The 20,767-nt window shown below is 35.8% G+C and overlaps 1 protein-coding gene across 1 annotated transcript in view; it reads left to right on the top strand.

Moving 5' to 3' along the window:
• TRPM7 (transient receptor potential cation channel subfamily M member 7) overlaps positions 1-20,100 on the top strand; it is a 121,518-nt gene extending 101,418 nt beyond the window's left edge. Inside the window, exons 30-39 of the mRNA XM_079914322.1 lie at positions 1,267-1,301; positions 3,236-3,261; positions 4,762-4,812; positions 4,899-4,964; positions 5,582-5,865; positions 5,991-6,073; positions 6,423-6,628; positions 9,245-9,296; positions 9,398-9,504; positions 18,060-20,100. Of these exons, the coding sequence (XP_079770448.1) occupies positions 1,267-1,301; positions 3,236-3,261; positions 4,762-4,812; positions 4,899-4,964; positions 5,582-5,865; positions 5,991-6,073; positions 6,423-6,628; positions 9,245-9,296; positions 9,398-9,504; positions 18,060-18,190 (1,041 nt within the window). The 3' untranslated portion in view covers positions 18,191-20,100. The remainder of the gene's footprint in view (positions 1-1,266; positions 1,302-3,235; positions 3,262-4,761; positions 4,813-4,898; positions 4,965-5,581; positions 5,866-5,990; positions 6,074-6,422; positions 6,629-9,244; positions 9,297-9,397; positions 9,505-18,059) is intronic.
• Positions 20,101-20,767: the final 667 nt, after the last annotated feature.

Raw genomic sequence — 20,767 nt, 5'->3', positions numbered from 1 at the left:
CCTAAGCTGCACAGTTTTGCTACAAATAAGGTTCCATTGAAGATGACCTCACGATGCTAAATTACAAAACTTGTGGGAGCCAGCTTATACAAACATATTAGATCTCTGACAACTTGAGATAGTAGAATTATTGGTTACAGATTATAAGTCTGATTAAAGCCATTAAAAACTATTATAAATATTTCTAAAAAAGAAAAGATATTACTCAGAAATACTGGAAAATTTGGGAAAAAATAAAAAATCTCAGGGGTTTCCGTGGTGGCGCAGTGGTTGAGAATTTGCTTGCCAATGCAGGGGACATGGGTTCGAGCCCTGGTCCAGGAAGATCTCACATGCCGTGGAGCAGCTAAGCCCGTGTGCCACAAATACTGAGCCTGCGTGCCTAGAGCCCGTGCTCCTCAACAAGAGAAGCCACCGCAATGAGAAGCCCACGCACCGCAACAAAGAGTAGTCCCTGCTTGCCACAACTAGATAAAAGCCCACACGTAGCAACAAAGACCCAAAGCAGCCAAAAATAAAATAAGTTAATTAAAAAAAAAAAAATCTCGGTGGGGGTTAAAATAACAGATTGGGCACAGCTGAATGGAGAATTTTGCTAAATTGGACCACAATGTAACATAGAATTATAATTAGGTGGAAAATGTGTTAAGCGTAAAGAGATGGAAAAATACCTCTAAATTGGCCTTGAGAGAGTAGACAATTTGAAGAGATTATAAATGACTTAGAATTTTCCAAATTGATGAAATATATGAAGATTCAAATTCAGGAAGCATAAGTCCCAAAGTGGGGAGGTAAAAATAAATCCACACCTAGAAAAATAATTATAAAACTGCAGAATAAAGCCCACCACGTACACACACAAAAGGGCTTCAATGAAATATGCCTGTTATTAGTGATTTCTTTGTCACAGTTTGCATGATTTTAATTTTTATCTTTATACTTTGATGTGTTTTGGCACCAGGCACATATTTTTTTTTAGAGTCATAGAAACAAATATGTATTTTAAGAAAATAAAATTGTCAGCAGACAATTACAGTTATGTTGTAGGAAATAACACTCATGAAATTGTTTATTCTACTTTGTGGAATGGCCTTATGGTAGCTTTTATACCAGTTTTTTATTTTATTCAGTTGTATAAAACAAATTCATATTAACTTTTCAACCCTTCATTCATCAAACATGTAGGATACAAAACAGATAAACAGTTATGCTTTATCTAGAGACTTTTTTCTTTAACTTTCTGTTTGTGTTTGTTTCTGACTAAAGGATTGGCTACAAGATAGACCATCAAATAGAGAAATGTAAGTAAGCCTTTTCTCATCGTTAGTGTGAAAAGTATCATAGGTATTGAATGTTGTTTTTTTCCTGCTCTTTGCATCATCTTTTTTAACACTTCTTGAAATTATTGCTGATTATTTATTTTGTGATCTCCTGTCTTTACATAGAAGAGATTAGGGAATCATTTATTATAAGTTAATGTATATATTTTAATTTATGATTTTATATAGTTACATTAGTCATATTATAACCACAACTCAAATAAAATTTTCATTATAATGATACAGTTATGATTTTATTATTTAGTCCTGTTTCCAACTTGCTTTTGAATAAACTTGTTCAACAACTTAGTTTGACACTTTAGCTAATAATTTCTCTGCCCATCGTTCTAATCAACAAGCCTTTCCTCTGCTTTGGGGAAGCACTTTGATAATTAGAGCAGTAATACACAGTGTACATTAGAAAGCCTGCATACAGGAAGCTCCACGGGAAAGCTGATGTGATAATCCAGAACCAAAAGTAGAAACAAAAGGCAATCTTACAAGTAGTCATCCCCAGAAAGTGAAAATTTTCAGTACAGATTAAACATAACGATAAAGAAGAATCAAAGATAATCTCTGTTTTCCAGCCTCGAAATTAGTATTTTAGGATTCCAAAGGACATTAAAAAAGAGTAATTAAAAAAGTAATCTTGTTTTGACACCCATTTGATACTAGAAGCATGGTAAAGTTACTCTCCAATGTGAACTGCTTGAGAAGGGAGGCCAATTTGAGGGAATTTATCATATATAGTGTTTTCCCTATTTCCTTCTCTGTATCAGAAATAGATGTGAATATATGGAGAAGAGAATAAACCAGGTGCTATGTGGGTATGCAGTTGTTCAAATTGTGGAGGTATCCTGGCCCTGAATGGCATTTGGAAAATCTATTTATAATCAGACCTCTTCAGAGAATAATGTCTTTTATAAGTAGAACTGTAGGATGGAAATGCAGAATCAGTACTTAAAGTTGATGTTAATTCGGCTAACAAGAGAACTTTGAGTTACAGAATGCTGACCCATAGAAGTACCCAGAAAGGTGGAGTTGGTCAGTACTCTTTGGATGTGCTAACAGTGGTTTATCAGCAGTAGACAAAGGGCTGATGCTAGGGTCAAAGTATTTCCTATAGGAAATATTGATGTTACTAAGGTGAAAGCCAACGGGAAATATTAGGATCAGATAGAATGTAAGAGCTAGAAAGAGATTACCAATGTCTCCTGCTCAAGTGGGTCTTTCTAGATCTAGTTCTTCTAGTCCTGAGCAAGGCCACATAACTGTATAATGGGAGAGCTAAGCTTCTAATCTATTTTTCTTGATTCCCATTCCCCTTTCCTTTCCACTACACTTGTCTCTAATTTGCACTGGAATCTTTGGGATTAATAGAACCTACACTTGGTACCAGTATATGTTGTTATAAATAAACATATTCACATTGGAAAAAAATTTTTTTCAACATTAGCAATTGAATTTTGCAAAATGATATACAATTGCTGTTCTCTCTGTTCTTTGCCCATCAGTTCTGTTGAAGTATTTTTAGAATCCTGCAATGTCATTTCAAGGCATTATTAAAGTACTGGAATGAATCTCCACAAATAGAGGAGTCATGGAATATTTTACTGTATTAGTACTGAACCTTCAGTTTGGCATCAAACTACTAGTAATATTTATGTAGGCATAAATTGGAGGTAAAAGTTGTTGATAAAGTATATGCATATGGATTTATACATATCCGTGTATGAATTTGGTACAAGCTTAAGGGAAGTGGCAAATATTCAAACAAAAGTGAATCTGAATCTCAGAATTCCTTTAATAATGTTATATTAAATAACAGTAACTTCATAAAATAAAAAATTTTGTGGTAGCCAAAACTAATTTTAAGTTACTAAAATTGTAACTTATATTTTTTGTTGTTTCTTTAGGCCATCTGAAGAAGGAACGTTGAATGGTGAGTCTGTGTGGTAGATTTAATGCGAAAAACTGAGGATTGTATATGATATACTTTAGCAAATACTACATTGTCCTAAGGAAGAAATTTTAGACTTCATATTTGAAAAAGCCAAGGTAGTAGAAAGTTCTCCCTTCAGCTTGTTTCTCTTCATTATAAGTGTTTCACAAATACAAGAACTCACTGTGTGAATGATGATCGTTTTACAAAAGTCTCCCCACTCCCCTTTATCCTTGCTACCCAGGTTGCTTCTTCCCTTATATTCCGTGTGTTAGTGAATGGTACTTTTTCAGTCAGCTAAGTGAAACCTGAGCAGGAGGTATTCTTGACCCCCTTGACCTTGCACTCACAAAGCCCTCTTCCTCTGAGATATCCTTCAACCTTTCTTCAACCAGGAGACATTTGGTACCCCTCCTCTACAGTCCTGTATTGTGTGCATGTGTGAGAACACACATACACATGCACACACATACACACATACACACACACACACACACTATATTTTATACTTCTCACACAATGATACAACTGTTAACTAGCTTTCTTCTTCTGCAAGACGATAGGTTCTTTTTCATTTATATTCTAGAAACTTAACACGTAGCAGGTTCAATTTATTCTCCTGGTTCAATTTATTCTCCATCTTTCTCAGTACAGTTAAAAAGTGAAGTCCTCGGGAGTTCCCTGGTGGCCTAGTGGTTAGGATTCCAGGATTTCACTGCCATGGCCCCAGGTTCAATCCCTGTTTGGGGAACTGAGATCCTGCAAACTGCACGGCGTGCCCAAAAAATAAAAAAGTGAAGTCCTGAGCTTCCCTGGTGGTGCAGTGGTTGAGAGTCCGCCTGCCGATGGCAGGGGACAAGAGTTCGTGTCCCGGTCCAGGAAGATCCCACATGCCGTGGAGCGGCTGGACCCGTGAGCCATGGCTGCTGGGCCTGCGCGTCTGGAGCCTGTGCTCCGCAGCGGGAGAGGCCACAACAGTGAGAGGCCTGTGTACTGCAAAAAAAAAAAAAAAAAAAGTGAAGTCCTCACAGAAACTAACACAACATTGTAAATCAACTATACCTCAATAAAAAAATTAAAAAAAGTAAAGTCCTCAGATATACTTAGAGATGGAAGAGGGGCTTTTTTGTTATTTTATATCTTCTCATGGTCAACCCATTAAAATGGTTACAGGGCTACAGCCCCACACCCCAAAGGTCTGACACTTTTCTTTTTGAGTAGGGAATAAGGGAAGAATGCAGTTTATAACAGGAGAGTGTGAACCATCATGTGCTTTTTCCCTTCCAGGTGTCATACTACACAGTTAACCACTAATCTGGCATAATGAAGTAGGGTAATAAAGCACATGATGGACATAATTTATTACTTGTTTTTTTTCTGTTTTTGTGAACAGAGCTTACATGAAGGAAACTTGGGATGATTAAATGAGAATGCTTGAACAAAAATTTATGCTGCATTAGTACTTTTAAAAGGGTCTCATTTGTTTATTTACCATTTTAGGTCTTGCTTCTCCATTTAAACCAGTTATGGATACAAATTACTATTACTCAGGTTAGTAATAGTAAATATTAAAAACAAAATTTAGTAGTTCTTTGAGCTTTTAGGGATTTCATTATTTCTCTCTCATTTTTATGCAGCTGTGGAAAGAAATAACTTGATGAGATTATCCCAGAGCATTCCATTTACACCTGTGCCTCCAAGAGGTAAATCCAAAAAGTAAAGAAATAAGAGGGAAAATAAACCCTTAATTAACATGTGGTTTTAACTGTAATATAGAACATGGGTGGTGACAGAAAGAGGAAGGATCACATTAAGAATTGTTAATTTCATGTAAATTTTAATCAGTCTGATTACTACAAGATTCAGGTATGTTTAAACTGAAGGAAGCATCAGAAGTATTGATTTTCTCTCTTTCTGGCATATCGGAAGCAGTGGTGTATTTTAATTCAGAAAAGCTCTTGATCCGTAGTTTAGCAATGAAAGCATTAATAAATTGATATCACAGGGTTTGTGGAACAGATCTAACCTCCTGTTAAAAAGTTTAGAAGTGTTTAGACGTCTAATTGCTTTCTAAAAGTTTTTCTCGAAAATGTTCATGATTTCAAAAATGCTTATTATTACCAAATACAGGTGAATTTAGAGATATTAGATCCTTGGTTTCTGAGTATTTCTTGCCCTTAAACTTCTTTTATAAAACTACAACTTGGTCCATCTCGTATTCTATTCCTCACTTAATCTTAACCAAAGATACCTGCCAATTTCTACCTTGTGATTTTCAGAGTCATACTTTGACCTTAAAATATGTCTATTCATGTTGCAGGTGAGCCTGTCACAGTGTATCGCTTGGAAGAGAGTTCTCCCAACATACTGAATAACAGCATGTCTTCGTGGTCACAGCTAGGCCTCTGTGCCAAAATAGAGTTTTTAAGTAAAGAGGAGATGGGAGGAGGTTTACGAAGAGCTGTCAAAGTACAGTGTACTTGGTCAGAACATGATATCCTCAAATCAGGACATCTTTATATTATCAAATCTTTTCTTCCTGAGGTGGTTAATACATGGTCAAGTATTTATAAAGAAGATACAGTTCTGCATCTTTGTCTTAGAGTAAGTGCTAGTGAATGCATACAGTGAAGCATTATTCGAGCTTCATGTTTTCACTTCTAAAGTATGATAAATCAAGTAATCTTAATTTCAGTGTTGAATGAGGGTTTCTTTTTTCTGTTCTGTAGGAAATTCAACAACAGAGAGCAGCACAAAAGCTCACATTTGCCTTCAACCAAATGAAACCCAAATCCATACCATATTCTCCAAGGTAAATCTCTTAAAATTTTTGAGATCTTTTAGTGTTATGTGGATAGCATTCTCTTTTGACCTTCATTATTGATGCTGAATATTTCATTATTTACCCATTTTAAAGATGGATTAGAATTTTATTAAGAAAACTACTAGTATAGGATAAAATGACTAAATTGAGCAGGAACCTTTCTGAGGGCACTGAACTTGAGTTGAAAAATGAGAATAAGTGTAGGTGGTTGCAGAGCTGAAAGAATTATATATGGCATAGATTGTGTATTGGTTAAGATTAAATCAATAAAAATTGTCATTCGGTTGTTTATCATAAAAAAAAACTATTAGTAATATCTATAACTGTTTTTCATAAGGTTCCTTGAAGTTTTCCTGCTGTATTGCCATTCAGCAGGACAGTGGTTTGCTGTGGAAGAATGTATGACTGGAGAATTTAGAAAATACAACAACAATAATGGTGATGAGATTATTCCAACAAATACACTGGAAGAGATCATGCTAGCCTTTAGCCATTGGACTTATGAATATACAAGAGGGGAGTTACTGGTACTTGATTTACAAGGTAAATTTATTAAAATATTGCTAAAAGGGAATTATGCATTAGGTTCTCATCTATTCATGTGTTATGAGCAATATACAGAAATCTGCTAATTTATGGATAGGTAAAATCTTAGGTCAGCAGAAGCTGTTAAAAAAGCAAGTCAATAACAGCCATAGTATATAGCTGTCAGGGCCCTGAAGAGTGAGATGCTATCTTAATTGTTATTTAGGTAATACAGATGTTTTAATAAGCAAAATCATGTGAAATCCCCTATTCCACTCATAGATCTGTAGCCTTAATTTCTTTAAAAGTATAAAGACCATTTCTTTAAAACAATAACAACTATCTGTATTGTTCCTGGTGTTTATGTTATCTATTACTGTGAACTAAACTACCTAATAGTGGATTAAAACAGCCATTTTGCTTGCTTACACTTCTTTGGTTAAGGAATTTGGGGATGGCTCATCTCTACTGTCCCCTTGGAGGGTTTGAATGGCTGGAGACTAGTTTGGACAGCTTGACTGGAGCCAAATGTCTTAGGTCTCTGTTCAAGACAGCTGAATTCCTCAGTTCACCACAAAGTGATTTTTCCACATGGCTGGGTAGCTTGGACTTTTTGTAGCATGGTAGTTTCAGGTAATTAGACTTCTTACATGACAGCTGGCTTCCTCCAGAGAGAAAGCAGAAACTCTTAGGTTAGGACCAGAATGGGCCCATATCCCTTCTGCCACATTTTACCGGTCAAGGTAAGTTATAAGGACAGCTCAGATTTAAGAGGTAGAGAATAGATTCAAGCACTTGGAAGGTAGAGCAGCATGTATACAAGGAGGGGAAAACTGAGCATAGCCATCTTTGTAGACAGATTCCTTCATACATGTAAAAGGGAGAAAAAAAAGAAATTATGACTAGGAGAGAGCAATGATTTGCTTAGAGTAATATTTATGCAGCTTCACAGCAGGGTCAAAGAAAAATGAAATTGAGCAAATTGCCAGCTCTGCCTGGATGGCACTTTCACATTATAGGTTCCATTTTTTTTTTTGCCCCTAAAGAGCAGCTTTAATTTCAAATGTCAACAAAGACCAGATTTCCAATCACATAAAAACAATTGTTTAGAATATTTATCACTTGATGACTTCTTTCATTATATAGATACTCCCAAATATAAACAATTTGTTGAAAAGCAAACAGTTGGTATTGATTTTCAATACCAACTCAAGAAAGAAAATCTTTGTAAAAATAGCTATCCTTTTTTCAGTAAATTCATCATTTTACATAAATGATTAAGTGATATATATAGTGAAATTTCTGATGTATATTATTAGACGGGCTAGTCCATCATCTTCAAATATGCCTAGGAAGTGAGGCCAAACTGTTAATTAAAAGATGGCAGTTATTTTTAACAAGCAGAGTAATAGTGATGTTCTCTACAAAATTAATGTGTTCATGGAGCCATTTTTTTCATAGAAATATTTTAGACAGTTACTACAAACAAGTTAAACAATATAGAAATATAAAGAACAAAATGTTCCCATCTTTACTGTTCCTCTACCTTTGTGAAGACAAATTACAAATTTTTAAACTTACTTTTAATCATTTTGTGTTGTGATTTTCCTTCAGCTGGGATCATGCTATATATATGTATGTGTGTGTGTGTATTTCACTTTTTTTTTTTTCCTACCTAATAATACATGATGGCCATCTTCTGGATCATTATTGATAAATCTGAGGCATTCCTTTTAACAGCTGTAGTATGGAGGCATAGCATGATTTACATCCTCTATTATGAGACAGTCATCCTATTTTTAGTTTTAGAGATGAGTACAATTTCAATAGCAACGGCCAGGTTACTTTTCCAAAAGGTTATGTGAATTCATACTCAGCACTGTGAGCACTCATCACTGCGCCCATTTCTTCGCCATCTCTTCATTACTGAATATTTACTTAATTTTTGCCAATCTGAGTAGAAATTAGACTCATGTTTTAATTCTAGCTTTTCCTATTGTGAAATTCTACCCGTTTTATTAGGTTTCATTCTAATGGGTTAAATATTTTATGATTATTCAAATATCAGTAGTTGTTCTTTATACGAATGAATAGATGAGACTGAAAAGATTTAACCACACTTTTAACACCTCTGGAGAGGGCTGGAGGTGAAGGAAGATGTTCACAATCTTACTCTTTATGTAATCTAAATCTTTTGCAAGAAAATGTAATTAGCCTGTGATTTTAAAAAATCCAAAAGACTTGTAAAATGACTTATAGATCATGCCTTCATGTACCTAATTGTTCTTCGCTAACTAAGGTGAAACAAGGGCAAATTGTAAATAAGGAGATATTTACTTCCAGCTTGGCCTTGTTGCATCAGAAACTGGTGTCACCAGGAGATTACATGCCTACCTACCTATTCTGACATTTAACTGTTGTTCATGTCAAAGGAACTGTGTTTGTTCCTAGTGCAATGTTGAGGTCATAAGTCAAGTTATGAAATATCAAGAGTGAAAAACCTATCCTCTTTTGAATAATTTAACATCATGTAATGGTTGATGATGCTATAGAATCTCTTGTGACTTTTTATTATACTTATGTATTTATATCAATTATATAATAAAATTGTCTTTTTAATATATACATATAAAGGTGTGGGTGAAAATTTGACTGACCCATCTGTGATAAAGGCAGAAGAAAAGAGGTAATAAGTTTTAATAATTTCATTAAGACATTTTTGTAATTTCAAATTCTGCATTTCTATTTTCATTAACTGACTTTTTCTTTTAACTACCAATTCCACAGATCCTGTGATATGGTTTTTGGCCCAGCAAACCTAGGAGAAGATGCAATAAAAAACTTCAGAGCAAAACATCACTGTAATTCTTGCTGTAGAAAGCTTAAACTTCCAGGTAAGCATTTTCTTAATCAGTATAATATATAAATTGTTAGCAAAGTTAATTACTACAGAACTTCATAAGGCCAGAAGCATAAATACATATTTTTGGTTATAAGTGGATCTGTGCTTTCATTTATTACTTATAAAAACACAAAGTCCATTCACTTAATACATATTTATTATGTGTCTGCTGGATGCCAGGAATTGTGTTAGATATTAACAATGCACAGTGAACAAGACAAACATGGTCCCTGCACTCGGTGGAGTTTACTCAGGTCTTGGATACTGACAAGATTAACAGAGAATTATAGGACTATCATAAATGCCAAGCAGAAAAAATAGAACAGGTAAGCAGATCACCTAACACAAACTTAGAAGTCAGGGAATGCTACCTGGGGAACTAACAGATTTGCCTAAAACTGAAGGATGAATAGACTTTCAAGTTAGCCTGGAAAAGAGTTGGGAAAAGAGTATTCTGTGAAACTGGAAGAGGAACTGAAGATACAGTCTCTCACGATAGTAACTTCATCTTATATTCGAAGAATTACAAGTTATTATTGAATCATAAGTTGTATCACAAACCAGTTGTTCTCACCCTTTGGTGTGTGTCAGAATCCCCTGTGGAACTTTTTCAAAATTACAGGTGCCTGGCACTCATCCTTGAGCTGTATTTTTAAAAGTCCCTCTCATTATGACCAATAATATAGTAGTAGTTAAGAGCTTGGACCTGGGAGCCAGACTCCAGGGCCTCAGAGAATACCTACATCATAGAGGTTTGTTGTTTTTTGTTTGTTTGAGGATTAAATTAGTTGGTATTTGTGACGTACTTAGAACAGTGACAGGCACATAGTAAGCATGTTAATACTACTATCTGTAAATTTTTAAAAATTGTTCATTATTACTAGATACAGAAATTATTTATTTTTGTATATTGACCTTGTATTCTGTGTTCTTGCTAAACTCACTTCTAGGAGGTTTTTGTTTGTTTGGTTCTTGTTTATTGTTTGTAAATTCCTTGGAATTTTCTGGGTAGACAATAGAGACAGTTTTATTACTTCCTTTCCAATCTGTATGCCTTTTATTTCTTTTTCTTGACTTTTTGTAATGGCAAGGAATTCAAGTACAATGTTGAATAGGAGTAGTGAGAATAGACTAATCTTCCATGCCTCATTTCTTGAAGACACTTATCCTAAATGTTCACTGAATTTGTCAGATGTCTTTTCTGCATCTATTTGTATGATCATTTGGTTTTTCTTCAACTGGTTAGTATTACATCGAATTACATTGATTGACTTTTTAAACGTTGAGCCAGTCTTGTATTCCGAGGACAAACTCCACTTTGTCATGGTATATTTTTATATATATATATAAAATATTATTATATATAATATTATATTATTATAATATATATATATTTTTGTTGTTGTTGTTGTGCTGGATCTTTGTTGTGGCAGGCAGGCTTCTTAGTTGCAGCTCATGGGCTCCTTAGTTTCGGCATGTGAACTCTTAGTTGCAGCATGCATGTGGGATCTAGTTCCCTGACCAGGGATTGAACCCGGATCCCCTGCATTGGGAGTGCAGAGTCTTCACCACTGCGCCACCAGGGAAGTCCCTGTCACGGTATATTATCTTTTTTATGTGTTGTTGGGTTCAATTTTCTAATATTTGTTGATGATTTTTATATCTATGTTCATGAAGAATATTGGTCTATGGGGTTTTTTTCCTTGTACTGTCTTTGTCTTGTTTGGTGTCAGGATAATACTGACCTTAAAAATAAGTTTTAAGTGTTTATACCTCTTTTGTTTTGGGGAATAGATTGTATAGAATTGATATTATCCCAACTTCAAATGTTTGATAGAATTGTCTAGCAAAACCATCTCAGTCTGAAGTTTTGTCAGATGCTTTTTAATTTTTAGTTTTTTAAAATAGATGTCAGTTTCTTGAGTGAGTTTTAGTAGTTTGTGTCTTTCGGGGAATTGGTCCATTTTATTTTTTTTTTCCACTTTCATTGAGAAATAATTGATATACATATCTATAAGTTTAGAGTGGATAGCATGATGGTTTGATTTACATATATTGTGAAATGATTACCACACTAGATTAAGCTAACATCCATCTTCTTGTATAGATAGAATAAAAAGAAAGAAAAAAAATGTTTTTCCTCACGATAACTCTTAGTATTTACTCTCTTAACAGCTTTCCTGTATATCATACAATAGTGTTAGCTGTAGTCACCATGTTGTACATTACGTCCGTAGTACTTATTTATCTTATAACTGGAAGTTTGTACTTTTTTTTTTTTTTTGCGGTACGTGGGCCTCTCACTGTTGTGGCCTCTCCCGTTGCGGAGCACAGGCTCCGGACGCGCAGGCTCAGCAGCCATGGCTCATGGGCCCAGCCACTCCGTGGCATGTGGGATCTTCCCAGACCGGGGCACGAACCCGTGTCCCCTGCATCAGCAGGCGGACTCTCAACCACTGCGCCACCAGGGAAGCCCGGAAATTTGTACCTTTTGACCACCTTCCTCCAGTTCTCCCTCCCCTCACCCCTCTACCTCTGGTAACCACAAGTCATCTGTTTCTGTGAGTTTGTTTGTTTTTTTAGGTTCCATGTATAAGTGAGATCATACAATATTTGTCTTCATTTTATTTAAATTGTCAAACTTATGGACATAGAGTCAATGATACTATCATCTTATTTTTTTTTGTCTGTGGGGGGGTCTGTGGTGAATCCCATCTTTCATTAGGGTAATTTGTGCTTTTTGTTTTTTTGGTCAGTGTGGCTAAGGTGTATCAGTTTTATTGATACTTTCAAAGAACCACTTTTTGTTTTCATTGTTTTACTCTATTTTCTGTTGTCAGTTTCATTGATTTATTCTCTGTTATTTCCATGTTTCTGATTGCTTTGGGTTTAGTTTGTTTTTTCTCTAGTTTGTTAGGGTAAAAATTTAAAATATTCATTTGAGACTTTTTCTCTAACAAAACATTTTAGTGCTGTAAATTTTCGTCTAAGCATTGTGTTAGCTGCATCCCACAAATTTTGGTATTTAAAAAAAATTTTTTTGGTATGTTTTAGTTTTATTTTTTAAATATTTCTTATTTCCTTTGAGATTTCTTCTTTGACCTATGGATTAATTACAGGTGTCTTTTTTGTTTGTTTATTTTTGGCTGCATTGGGTCTTCATTGCTATGCACGGGCTTTCTCTAGTTGTGGCGAGTGGGGGCTACTCTAAATTGCGGTGTGCGGGCTTCTCATTGTGGTGGCTTCTCTTGTAGAGCAGGGGCTCTAGGTGCGCGGGCTTCAGTAGGTGCAGTACGCAGGCTCAGTAGTTGTAGCTCACAGGCTCTAGAGTGCAGATTCAGCAGTGGTGGTACACGGGCTTAGTTGCTCTGCGGCCTGTGGGATCTTCTCAGACCAGGGCTCAAACCCATGTCTCTTGCATTGTCAGGTGGATTCTTAACCACTGGGCCACCAGGGAAGTCCCAATGAAGGAAAGTTTTTTGATAGTGTTGTTCTGGTTTTTAATATCCTTGCTGATTTTCTGTCTATTCTATTTATTACTTAGAAGAAAGGTCTCTAAGTATAATTGTTGATTTATCTGCTTTGCTTTCAGTTCTATCAATTTTTCCTGCATGTATTTTGAAGCTTTGCTCTTAGATACATACAGATTTACAGTTGTTATGACTTCTTGGTGATTTAATTTTTATTAAATTAATGCCATGGTAATTCTCCTTGTTCTAAAGTCTGCTTTGTCTGATATTAACATAGCTTGTGATTAGTGGTTTCATCAGGTATCTTTTCCCATTCTTTTTACCTGTATATATTAATTCTATTTAAAGTGGTTTTCTTGTAGACAGCGTATAGTTAGTTCCTAGGTTTGTGTTTTAAAATCTAACCATTTCCATCTTATAATAGCTGTTTTAGACCCTTTACATTTAATGTAATTATTGATATGGTTAGATTTTGATTTGCTGTTTTATTGTTTTCTGTTTGATGTCTCTGGTTTGGTTTTTTGGTTGTTTTCTCCCCCACACACCCCACAGCCCTTGCTCTGTTTTAGTATTCCGTTTTATCTTTATGTTTAGTTCTTTTAGTGGTTGATCTTAGTTCCCCTTACCTAAGAATGTATTTCGCTTTCATTCCTGAAGGGTATTTTCACTGGATCTAGAATTTTAGCTTGACATTTCTTTCTTTCAGCACTTAAAAAATGTTCTGCTGTCTTCTAGCCTCTGTTATTTATGATGAAAACTCCAGTCATTTGAATTGTTCTTCCCTTATACATAATGTATCATTATAATCTATCTTCTTTCAAGATTTATTCTTTATCTTTGGTTTTGAGCAGTTTGATTCTGTGGTTATGTTAACTGTAGTTAGCAGTTATGTCTAGTTGTAGCTTTCTCTGAGTTTATCCTGTTTCAGTTTTACTAAGCTTCTTGAATTTGCCAGTTTATGACTTTTATCACATTTGGGGAGTTTTTAGCTCTTAGTTCATCAAATATTTGTCCGCATCAATCTCTTCTCTTTCTGGACTCTCATAAAAAGAATGTTAGACCTTTTGATATTGTCACCCAGGAACTTGTGGCTCTGATTACTTCCTTAAAAATTAATTTTTTTCTTTAGTTCAGATTGGATAATTTCTATTGATCTACACACAAATTCACTGACTCCTCATTCTTTATTTCTTCATTCTGCTATTAAGCTCATACACTGAATTTTTTATTTCAGTTATATTTTTCAGTACTATAATTTCCTGTTGGTCTTTTTATACTGATTATTTCTCTGCTGAAAACTTACTTTTCCTTTCATTTCAAGTCTGTTTGTCCTGCGTCATGGAGTATGGTTCTAGTAGTTTAAAGTCTTTTAATTATTCTACCATCTGAGTAACCTTGGGATTGGATTCTCTTGGTTTTCTTTGAGAATCTTTTGAAAGATTCTTTTTCTTTCAAGAATTTTTCTTTGAGAATCTTTGAGAATTCAAAGATTTTCTTTGAGAATCTTTGAAATGTTCCTGTTTGTTGTATCTCTAGTAATTTTAGAATGTGTCCGGGATATTTTGAATATTATGTTATAAGATTTTGAGAATCTTTGAGAATCTTTGAAATGTTCCTGTTTGTTGTATCTCTAGTAATTTTAGAATGTGTCCTGGATATTTTGAATATTATAAGATTTTTGAGGTCTTATTAAAAATCCTCTATAGAGAATTTTGAATTTTGAATCCTTGAGATTTTTGGTGTTAGTAGGCAATCAACTCAGTTAAATTCAGTTCACAAGTCCCAGTCTGTTTTCTGTGTGGCTGTCCCTCTACTGTCAGTTTAGTTTTTAAAGGCTTTGCATTATTAACCAGGTCTCTTTCACATGTGTGTCAAACAAGGGCAAGTCTGGGACACAAGTGAAGGTCTGCACCATAGTTTAGTTCTCAAAGCCTATGCTATGCCGTCTTTCCATATATGTGCCACTCAAGCCTGAGTCTGGGATTTCATACATAAATTTAGGGTATCTCTCTCTCCATTTTCCTCCTCTCCATGATTTCTTCCAAACTTTGTGACTCCTGGGGGCCTCTTCTTTCCTTTTTTTTTTTTTTTTTTTTGGTACACTGACTAGAAAGCCAGGATTTTGGCATCCCTGTGCTGTCACACACATTCTGCAATTAGGTCTGTTTCTGGTGCTGAAAATAATACTTTTTGGATCATAGAGGTACATATTCTCAGTTCTTCTGGTCAGAGAGAAGGGTTTTCTCTTGTAGTTGTAGGTTCTTGCCCAACTGCCACCACTGTAGGAATGCCTCTTCATGACCAGGGCTTAGGTAAAGGGCAGAAGAGCAAAAAGAATAATTAAAAAGAGGGAATTCCCCTCAACATTTTCCATCCCACAGGGTCCTCCTTCCTTATCCTGTGGCCAGAAGGTCTTGGAGCTTTTTGTGTCCATGCTCACTGTATGTTTCTATGATTGAGCTATTTTCAAGACTAAGCCCAGAAATAAGAGATGGGAAAAAAACAGGAAGCTCACCACCATATAAATCGTTCTTCAAGTTCTGATTTCCTTCTCCTATATGTCTGCTGTTACTTTTCAGAAATCTGAGATAGTTGCTTTATGTATCATGTTTTTACTTGTAATCAGTTTTTATTTGTAATCAGTGAGAGAGAGAGAGAGGATGAAATATGCTTAGTCCATTTAAGCCAGAAGTAGAACATACAATGATGAATTTAACAGGCAGCCCAGATATAATTTTTATTTGGTTTTGATACAATGCAATATTTAATAGCATATCTGTTTTTTAAATTGTCATTTAAAGGATTTTACAGCTTGGAAGGGACCTTAAAAGCAACCCAGTCCAAGTCCATCGTTTTACAGAACATAAAATAAGAGTTTACATGATTTGCCCATGGTTACACCATTAGTTAACAGCATTATAATTGTGAATTGAATTATAATTGTGTTTGAATTATAATTGTGTTTCTGTCCATTGTTCTTTGTGTACACTTCAGCTACAAATTAATTTGCATTCCCTAAGGCCTTACTGGCAAAGTCTTGAATTTAAAGTTTATCAAAAATTGTTCATACTGGGGCTTCCCTTGTCATGCAGTGGTTGAGAGTCCGCCTGCCGATGCAGGGGACACGGGTTCGTGCCCCAGTCCGGGAAGATCCCACATGCTGCGGAGCGGCTGGGCCCGTGAGCCATGGCCGCTGAGCCTGCGCGTCCGGAGCCTGTGCTCCGCAACAGGAGAGGCCACAACAGTGAGAGGCCCGCATATCGCAAAAAAAAAATTGTTCATACTGTAGCAAATATGTATTTGGATCATTGAATATAGACTATTACTGAAATTAAAATTAACAGTTCATATTCTGAGTGTTCTATTTTACATGGAGATAAAAGTATAAGGGTATATACACGACTATGGTTTGTTTATAAAGTATAAATTTGATACTACTGCATTGTTTTCCAGTTCTGCAACCATTGTCATATATGTCTATTACTCCCTGAGTTCATCCTATCCCATAGCTATAAAGGCAGTCTACATCCTGATAGTACCAAATTTAATTGAAGACTAACTTCTTTCCTGAGCTCCTGTTTCTATATTGAGTTTCCTACATTGCTACTTGAATTACTTTTAAGTAACACTTTCACTCCAGAACTCTTGACTTTCATTTTCCACCCCTACCCACGAAATTCTGCTTCCCTGTCTCATTAATGGTTACCCAGTTGCTCAGGCTCAAAACCTAAAAGCTAGCCAGTTCCTTTGTTCTCTTACTTTCTGTTTGTTTGTTTTTTTTTTTGCGGTACGCGGGCCTCTCACTGTCACAGTCTCTCCCGCCGCGGAGCACAGGCTCCGGACGCGCAGGCCCAGCGGCCACAGCTCACGGGCCCAGCCACTCCGCGGCATATGGGATCCTCCCGGACCGGGGCGTGAACCCACGCCCCCTGCATCGGCAGGCGGACTCTCAACCACTGCGCCACCAGGGAAGCCCTGTTCTCTTACTTTTCATAGCCAATCTGTCAAATTCTGTCTGCTCAAATTCTGAAATCTCCCTAGAATTTATCAATTTCTCTTCATCATCATTGCCACCATTTTGTTTCCTGGATTCTTACCAGTAGCCCTCTAACATGACTTCATGTGACGATTGGAATGGTCATTTTAAACAAATTTGATTACATTCCTCCCTTAAGACTTCTTAATACCTTCCAGTGGGTTTTCACCGTAATCTATACTTAGTTTGCAAACCATGAATCAGAGGTCAGCAAACTTTTCTGTAAAAGGCAAACAAAGGAAGTATACATTTTAGGCTTTGTGGGCCATATGGCCTGTGTCACAGCTACCCAACTCTCTCATTGTAGTACAAAAACAGCCATAGACAATCTGTAAACAAATTTCTATGGTTGCATTCCAGTAAAACTATTTACAAAAACAAGTAGGCCAGATTTGGCGCACAGGCTGTAGTTTGACAACTGCTGACCGTTAATGATTGTTTGACCTCATTTTCTCTTAGTCTTTCCCTCATTCACTACATGCAAGCCATGCTGCTTCTTGCCATTCTTGGAACACACCAAGTCCATTTCCTTTTTGCAGTCTGCAGTTAACTTTCTCTGCATAGAGTACTCTTCCTGGGACTTTGATAGGTCATTTCTTAGTATTCAGGTCTTATATGTTACCTCCTGTGGCTTTTCTGCCCAGCCCTAACTAAAAGAATCACCTCATACCGTCTCCCACCTGACCCTCATCACACTATTTTCTTCAAAGCACTTGCTACTACTTATAATTGTCATTTTTCTATTTGTTTTTCTTCACCTACAAGAATATAAGCTCCATGAGAACAGGGACCTTACCTGCCTTGTTCACTGCTGCATTTCTACACTTACATGAGTTACTGACTCATGGTCGGAGTGTAATAATTATTTGTTGAATGATTTCATTTTTATGTGTATAAATTTTGTGACTTTTGAATTTATAACAACCTTGTAGAAAATAGATCTGGCATGTTTAGAGGGAAATTGATTTAGAAAATGTTCTTAATTTTTTGTTTCTAAGCGATACTCTTTTTTTCTTTTTTTGTTGGGGGTCATGAATATAGATCTGAAGAGGAATGACTATACACCTGACAAAATTATATTTCCTCAGGATGAGCCTTCTGATTTGACTCTTCAGCCTGGAAATTCCACCAAAGAATCAGAATCAACTAATTCTATTCGTCTGATGTTATAATATTACTGAATCATTGGTTTTGCCTACATCTCACAAAAATGTTACTGTCACTTTTCATTTAGGAGGGAACTGTTTGGTAATAAAGAAAAGCGTGTGCTAATTGAATATGCTGAACTGGCACATTTAAAAGGTCAATATTCTTTTGACCTGATTAAATTAGTCGGGAACTCCCTATACAATACAGCTGGCAGCTGTTAAATTTTAAAGGTAAAGAAAAATTAGTATTTATAACTTTTTAAAGGGCTCTTTTTAACAGAGGATTTCATTTGACTTTGTTCTGATGAGGGTAATACCCTCTCTTCATGTGGTGCAATACCATTAACCAAAGTTAGGTGTCCGTGCAGATTTTATTGGCAGCTGGTTTACTGCCATTCAGCTAGCAAAATGAAGAAATCACCCAGTCTTTTGGTTAAATGGCAGTCAGGTGTCTTCCTCAGTGTGTTTCAGTGTGTTCAGTGATGATGTCACTAGTGCCCAGCTAGATGCTTGTTGTTTCCCATCTCATGGGAAAGGAGATGGCTTGTTACAATTCTAGATCTACAGGGATATAGAAAGCCCAAGCAGAAAACCATTTTCTAAGAGGGACCTTATGAATCAGGGTTAGGCTCCTATTTAAAAGGTAGAGCCAGTTTTTTCGTTAAATAGAGCCCAAATTGTGCAAAGTATTAGTGTTTTGTTTTTTTTTTAAACATTGTTAAGTAGAAGAAAGCCATGGTAGACTGGTATAACCTAAATATATCAAAGGAGAAACTTAACTCACTGTCCAAGAGAAGTTACCCTGTGAGAAAAGTTAAAGTGCTTTTTTCTTATCTATATCTACTATAGTTACAACTTGGAAGTTACATACTTCTCAAAAGATTTTATTGACCAAGTATATCAAATCAGAATGTAAACATGAATTCTTGCATATATTTAAAATTGTGTAGGAACATCTGAACATGAATATTGTTTGTGGTACTTAAGAAATTGAATTGGATTATCATTTTGTGATGTTGGGAGATTGCAATGCAACTTTATGCCAATAAAATGTAATTTAACTGCCCCAGATATTGTTGAATACTCAACAACAAGAAAAGCTTTCAATCTGTCTGAAGTACTGTGCTTTGACTATTTTTCTTTCTTTTTTTTTCCCCTAGGTACTAATTTTAATTTTTATTTGGGAGGGAGCAGTGTAAATCTTATTTGTATTCAGTAGTGTATCTCATAGATACAGACAAGGGAAAAAGAGATAAGCTGTTCAAATAGTGTTTAATATTGATGGGGGGGAGAAAGAAAAAATGTATTAAAGATATTATACTATATACATTTTGTATGTCATTAAATCTTTAAAAGAAATTAAATAAATTTATTCTTGTTTAAAGATGTTTTACTGAGTATAATCATTCTGAAAAATTAATATTTTCACTGTTAATTTTTTTTCAGAATATCAGGTTCTTTTCAAATGAACCAATTGTATGCCTGTGCATTTTGATCTCCTGTCCTGTACAGTGTTTAAAGTGATCTTGATTTCCTACTGTGTTTTTAGTTATTTATTTTTGGATCTGTTTCTTGTTATGTCAGAAAAGAGGGATATGAATTGTCTACTGATATTTAATATTTTGTTGATTATTTTCACATGATAATAATAGTAGTTGAGGGCTTCCCTGGTGGCTCAGTGGTTAAGAATCTGCCTGCCAATGCAACGGACGTGGGTTCAAGCCCTGGTCCGGGAAGTTCCCACATGCCGCGGAGCAACGAAGCCCGTGAGCCGCAACTACTGAGCCTGCACTCTAGAGCCCGCGAGCCACAACTACGGACGCCCGCATGCCTAGAGCCCGTGCTCCGCAACAAGAGAAGCCACCGCAATGAGAAGCCCGCACACCACAATGAAGGGTAGCCCCCGCTCGCCGCAACTGGAGAAAGCACGCACACAGCAAGGAAGACTAAACGCAGCCAAAAATAAATAAAATTAATTAATTTAAAAACAAATAATAATAATAGTAGTTAAACACTTATTTAGTACTTAATATGTGTCATGTACTATTCTAAGTACTTTACATACATTAACCCTTTTAATCCTTTATGAAATAGGTGTTATTATTATCTGTGATGCTGATTAGAAGATCACAGCATTAGATAAAGTAACTTTCCTCAGATTCTTATACTTAGTAAGTAGCAGCACTAGAATTTGAACACAGGCAGATAGGCTTTTTTGTTTGTTTGTTTTTTTATTCTGTAAGTTCTTATTAGTCATCAATTTTATACACATCAGTGTATACATGTCAATCCCAATCGCCCAATTCAGCACACCATGATCCGCACCCCACCACGGTTTTCCCCCGTTGATGTCCGTACGTTTGTTCTCTACATCTGTGTCTCAACTTGTGCCCTGCAAACTGGTTCATCCATACCATTTTTCTAGCTTCCACATACATACGTTAATATATGATATTTGTTTTTCTCTTTCTGACTTACTTCACTCTGTGTGAAAATCCCTAGATCCATCCACATTGCAACAAATGACTCAATTTCATTCTTTTTTATGGCTGAGTAATATTCCATTGTATATAGGTACCACATCTTCTTTATCCATTCATC

Source organism: Stenella coeruleoalba, assembly GCF_951394435.1.
Source record: "Stenella coeruleoalba genome assembly, chromosome: 2".
Taxonomy (NCBI): domain Eukaryota; kingdom Metazoa; phylum Chordata; class Mammalia; order Artiodactyla; family Delphinidae; genus Stenella; species Stenella coeruleoalba.
This window is presented reverse-complemented; position numbering and strand designations above follow the sequence as displayed.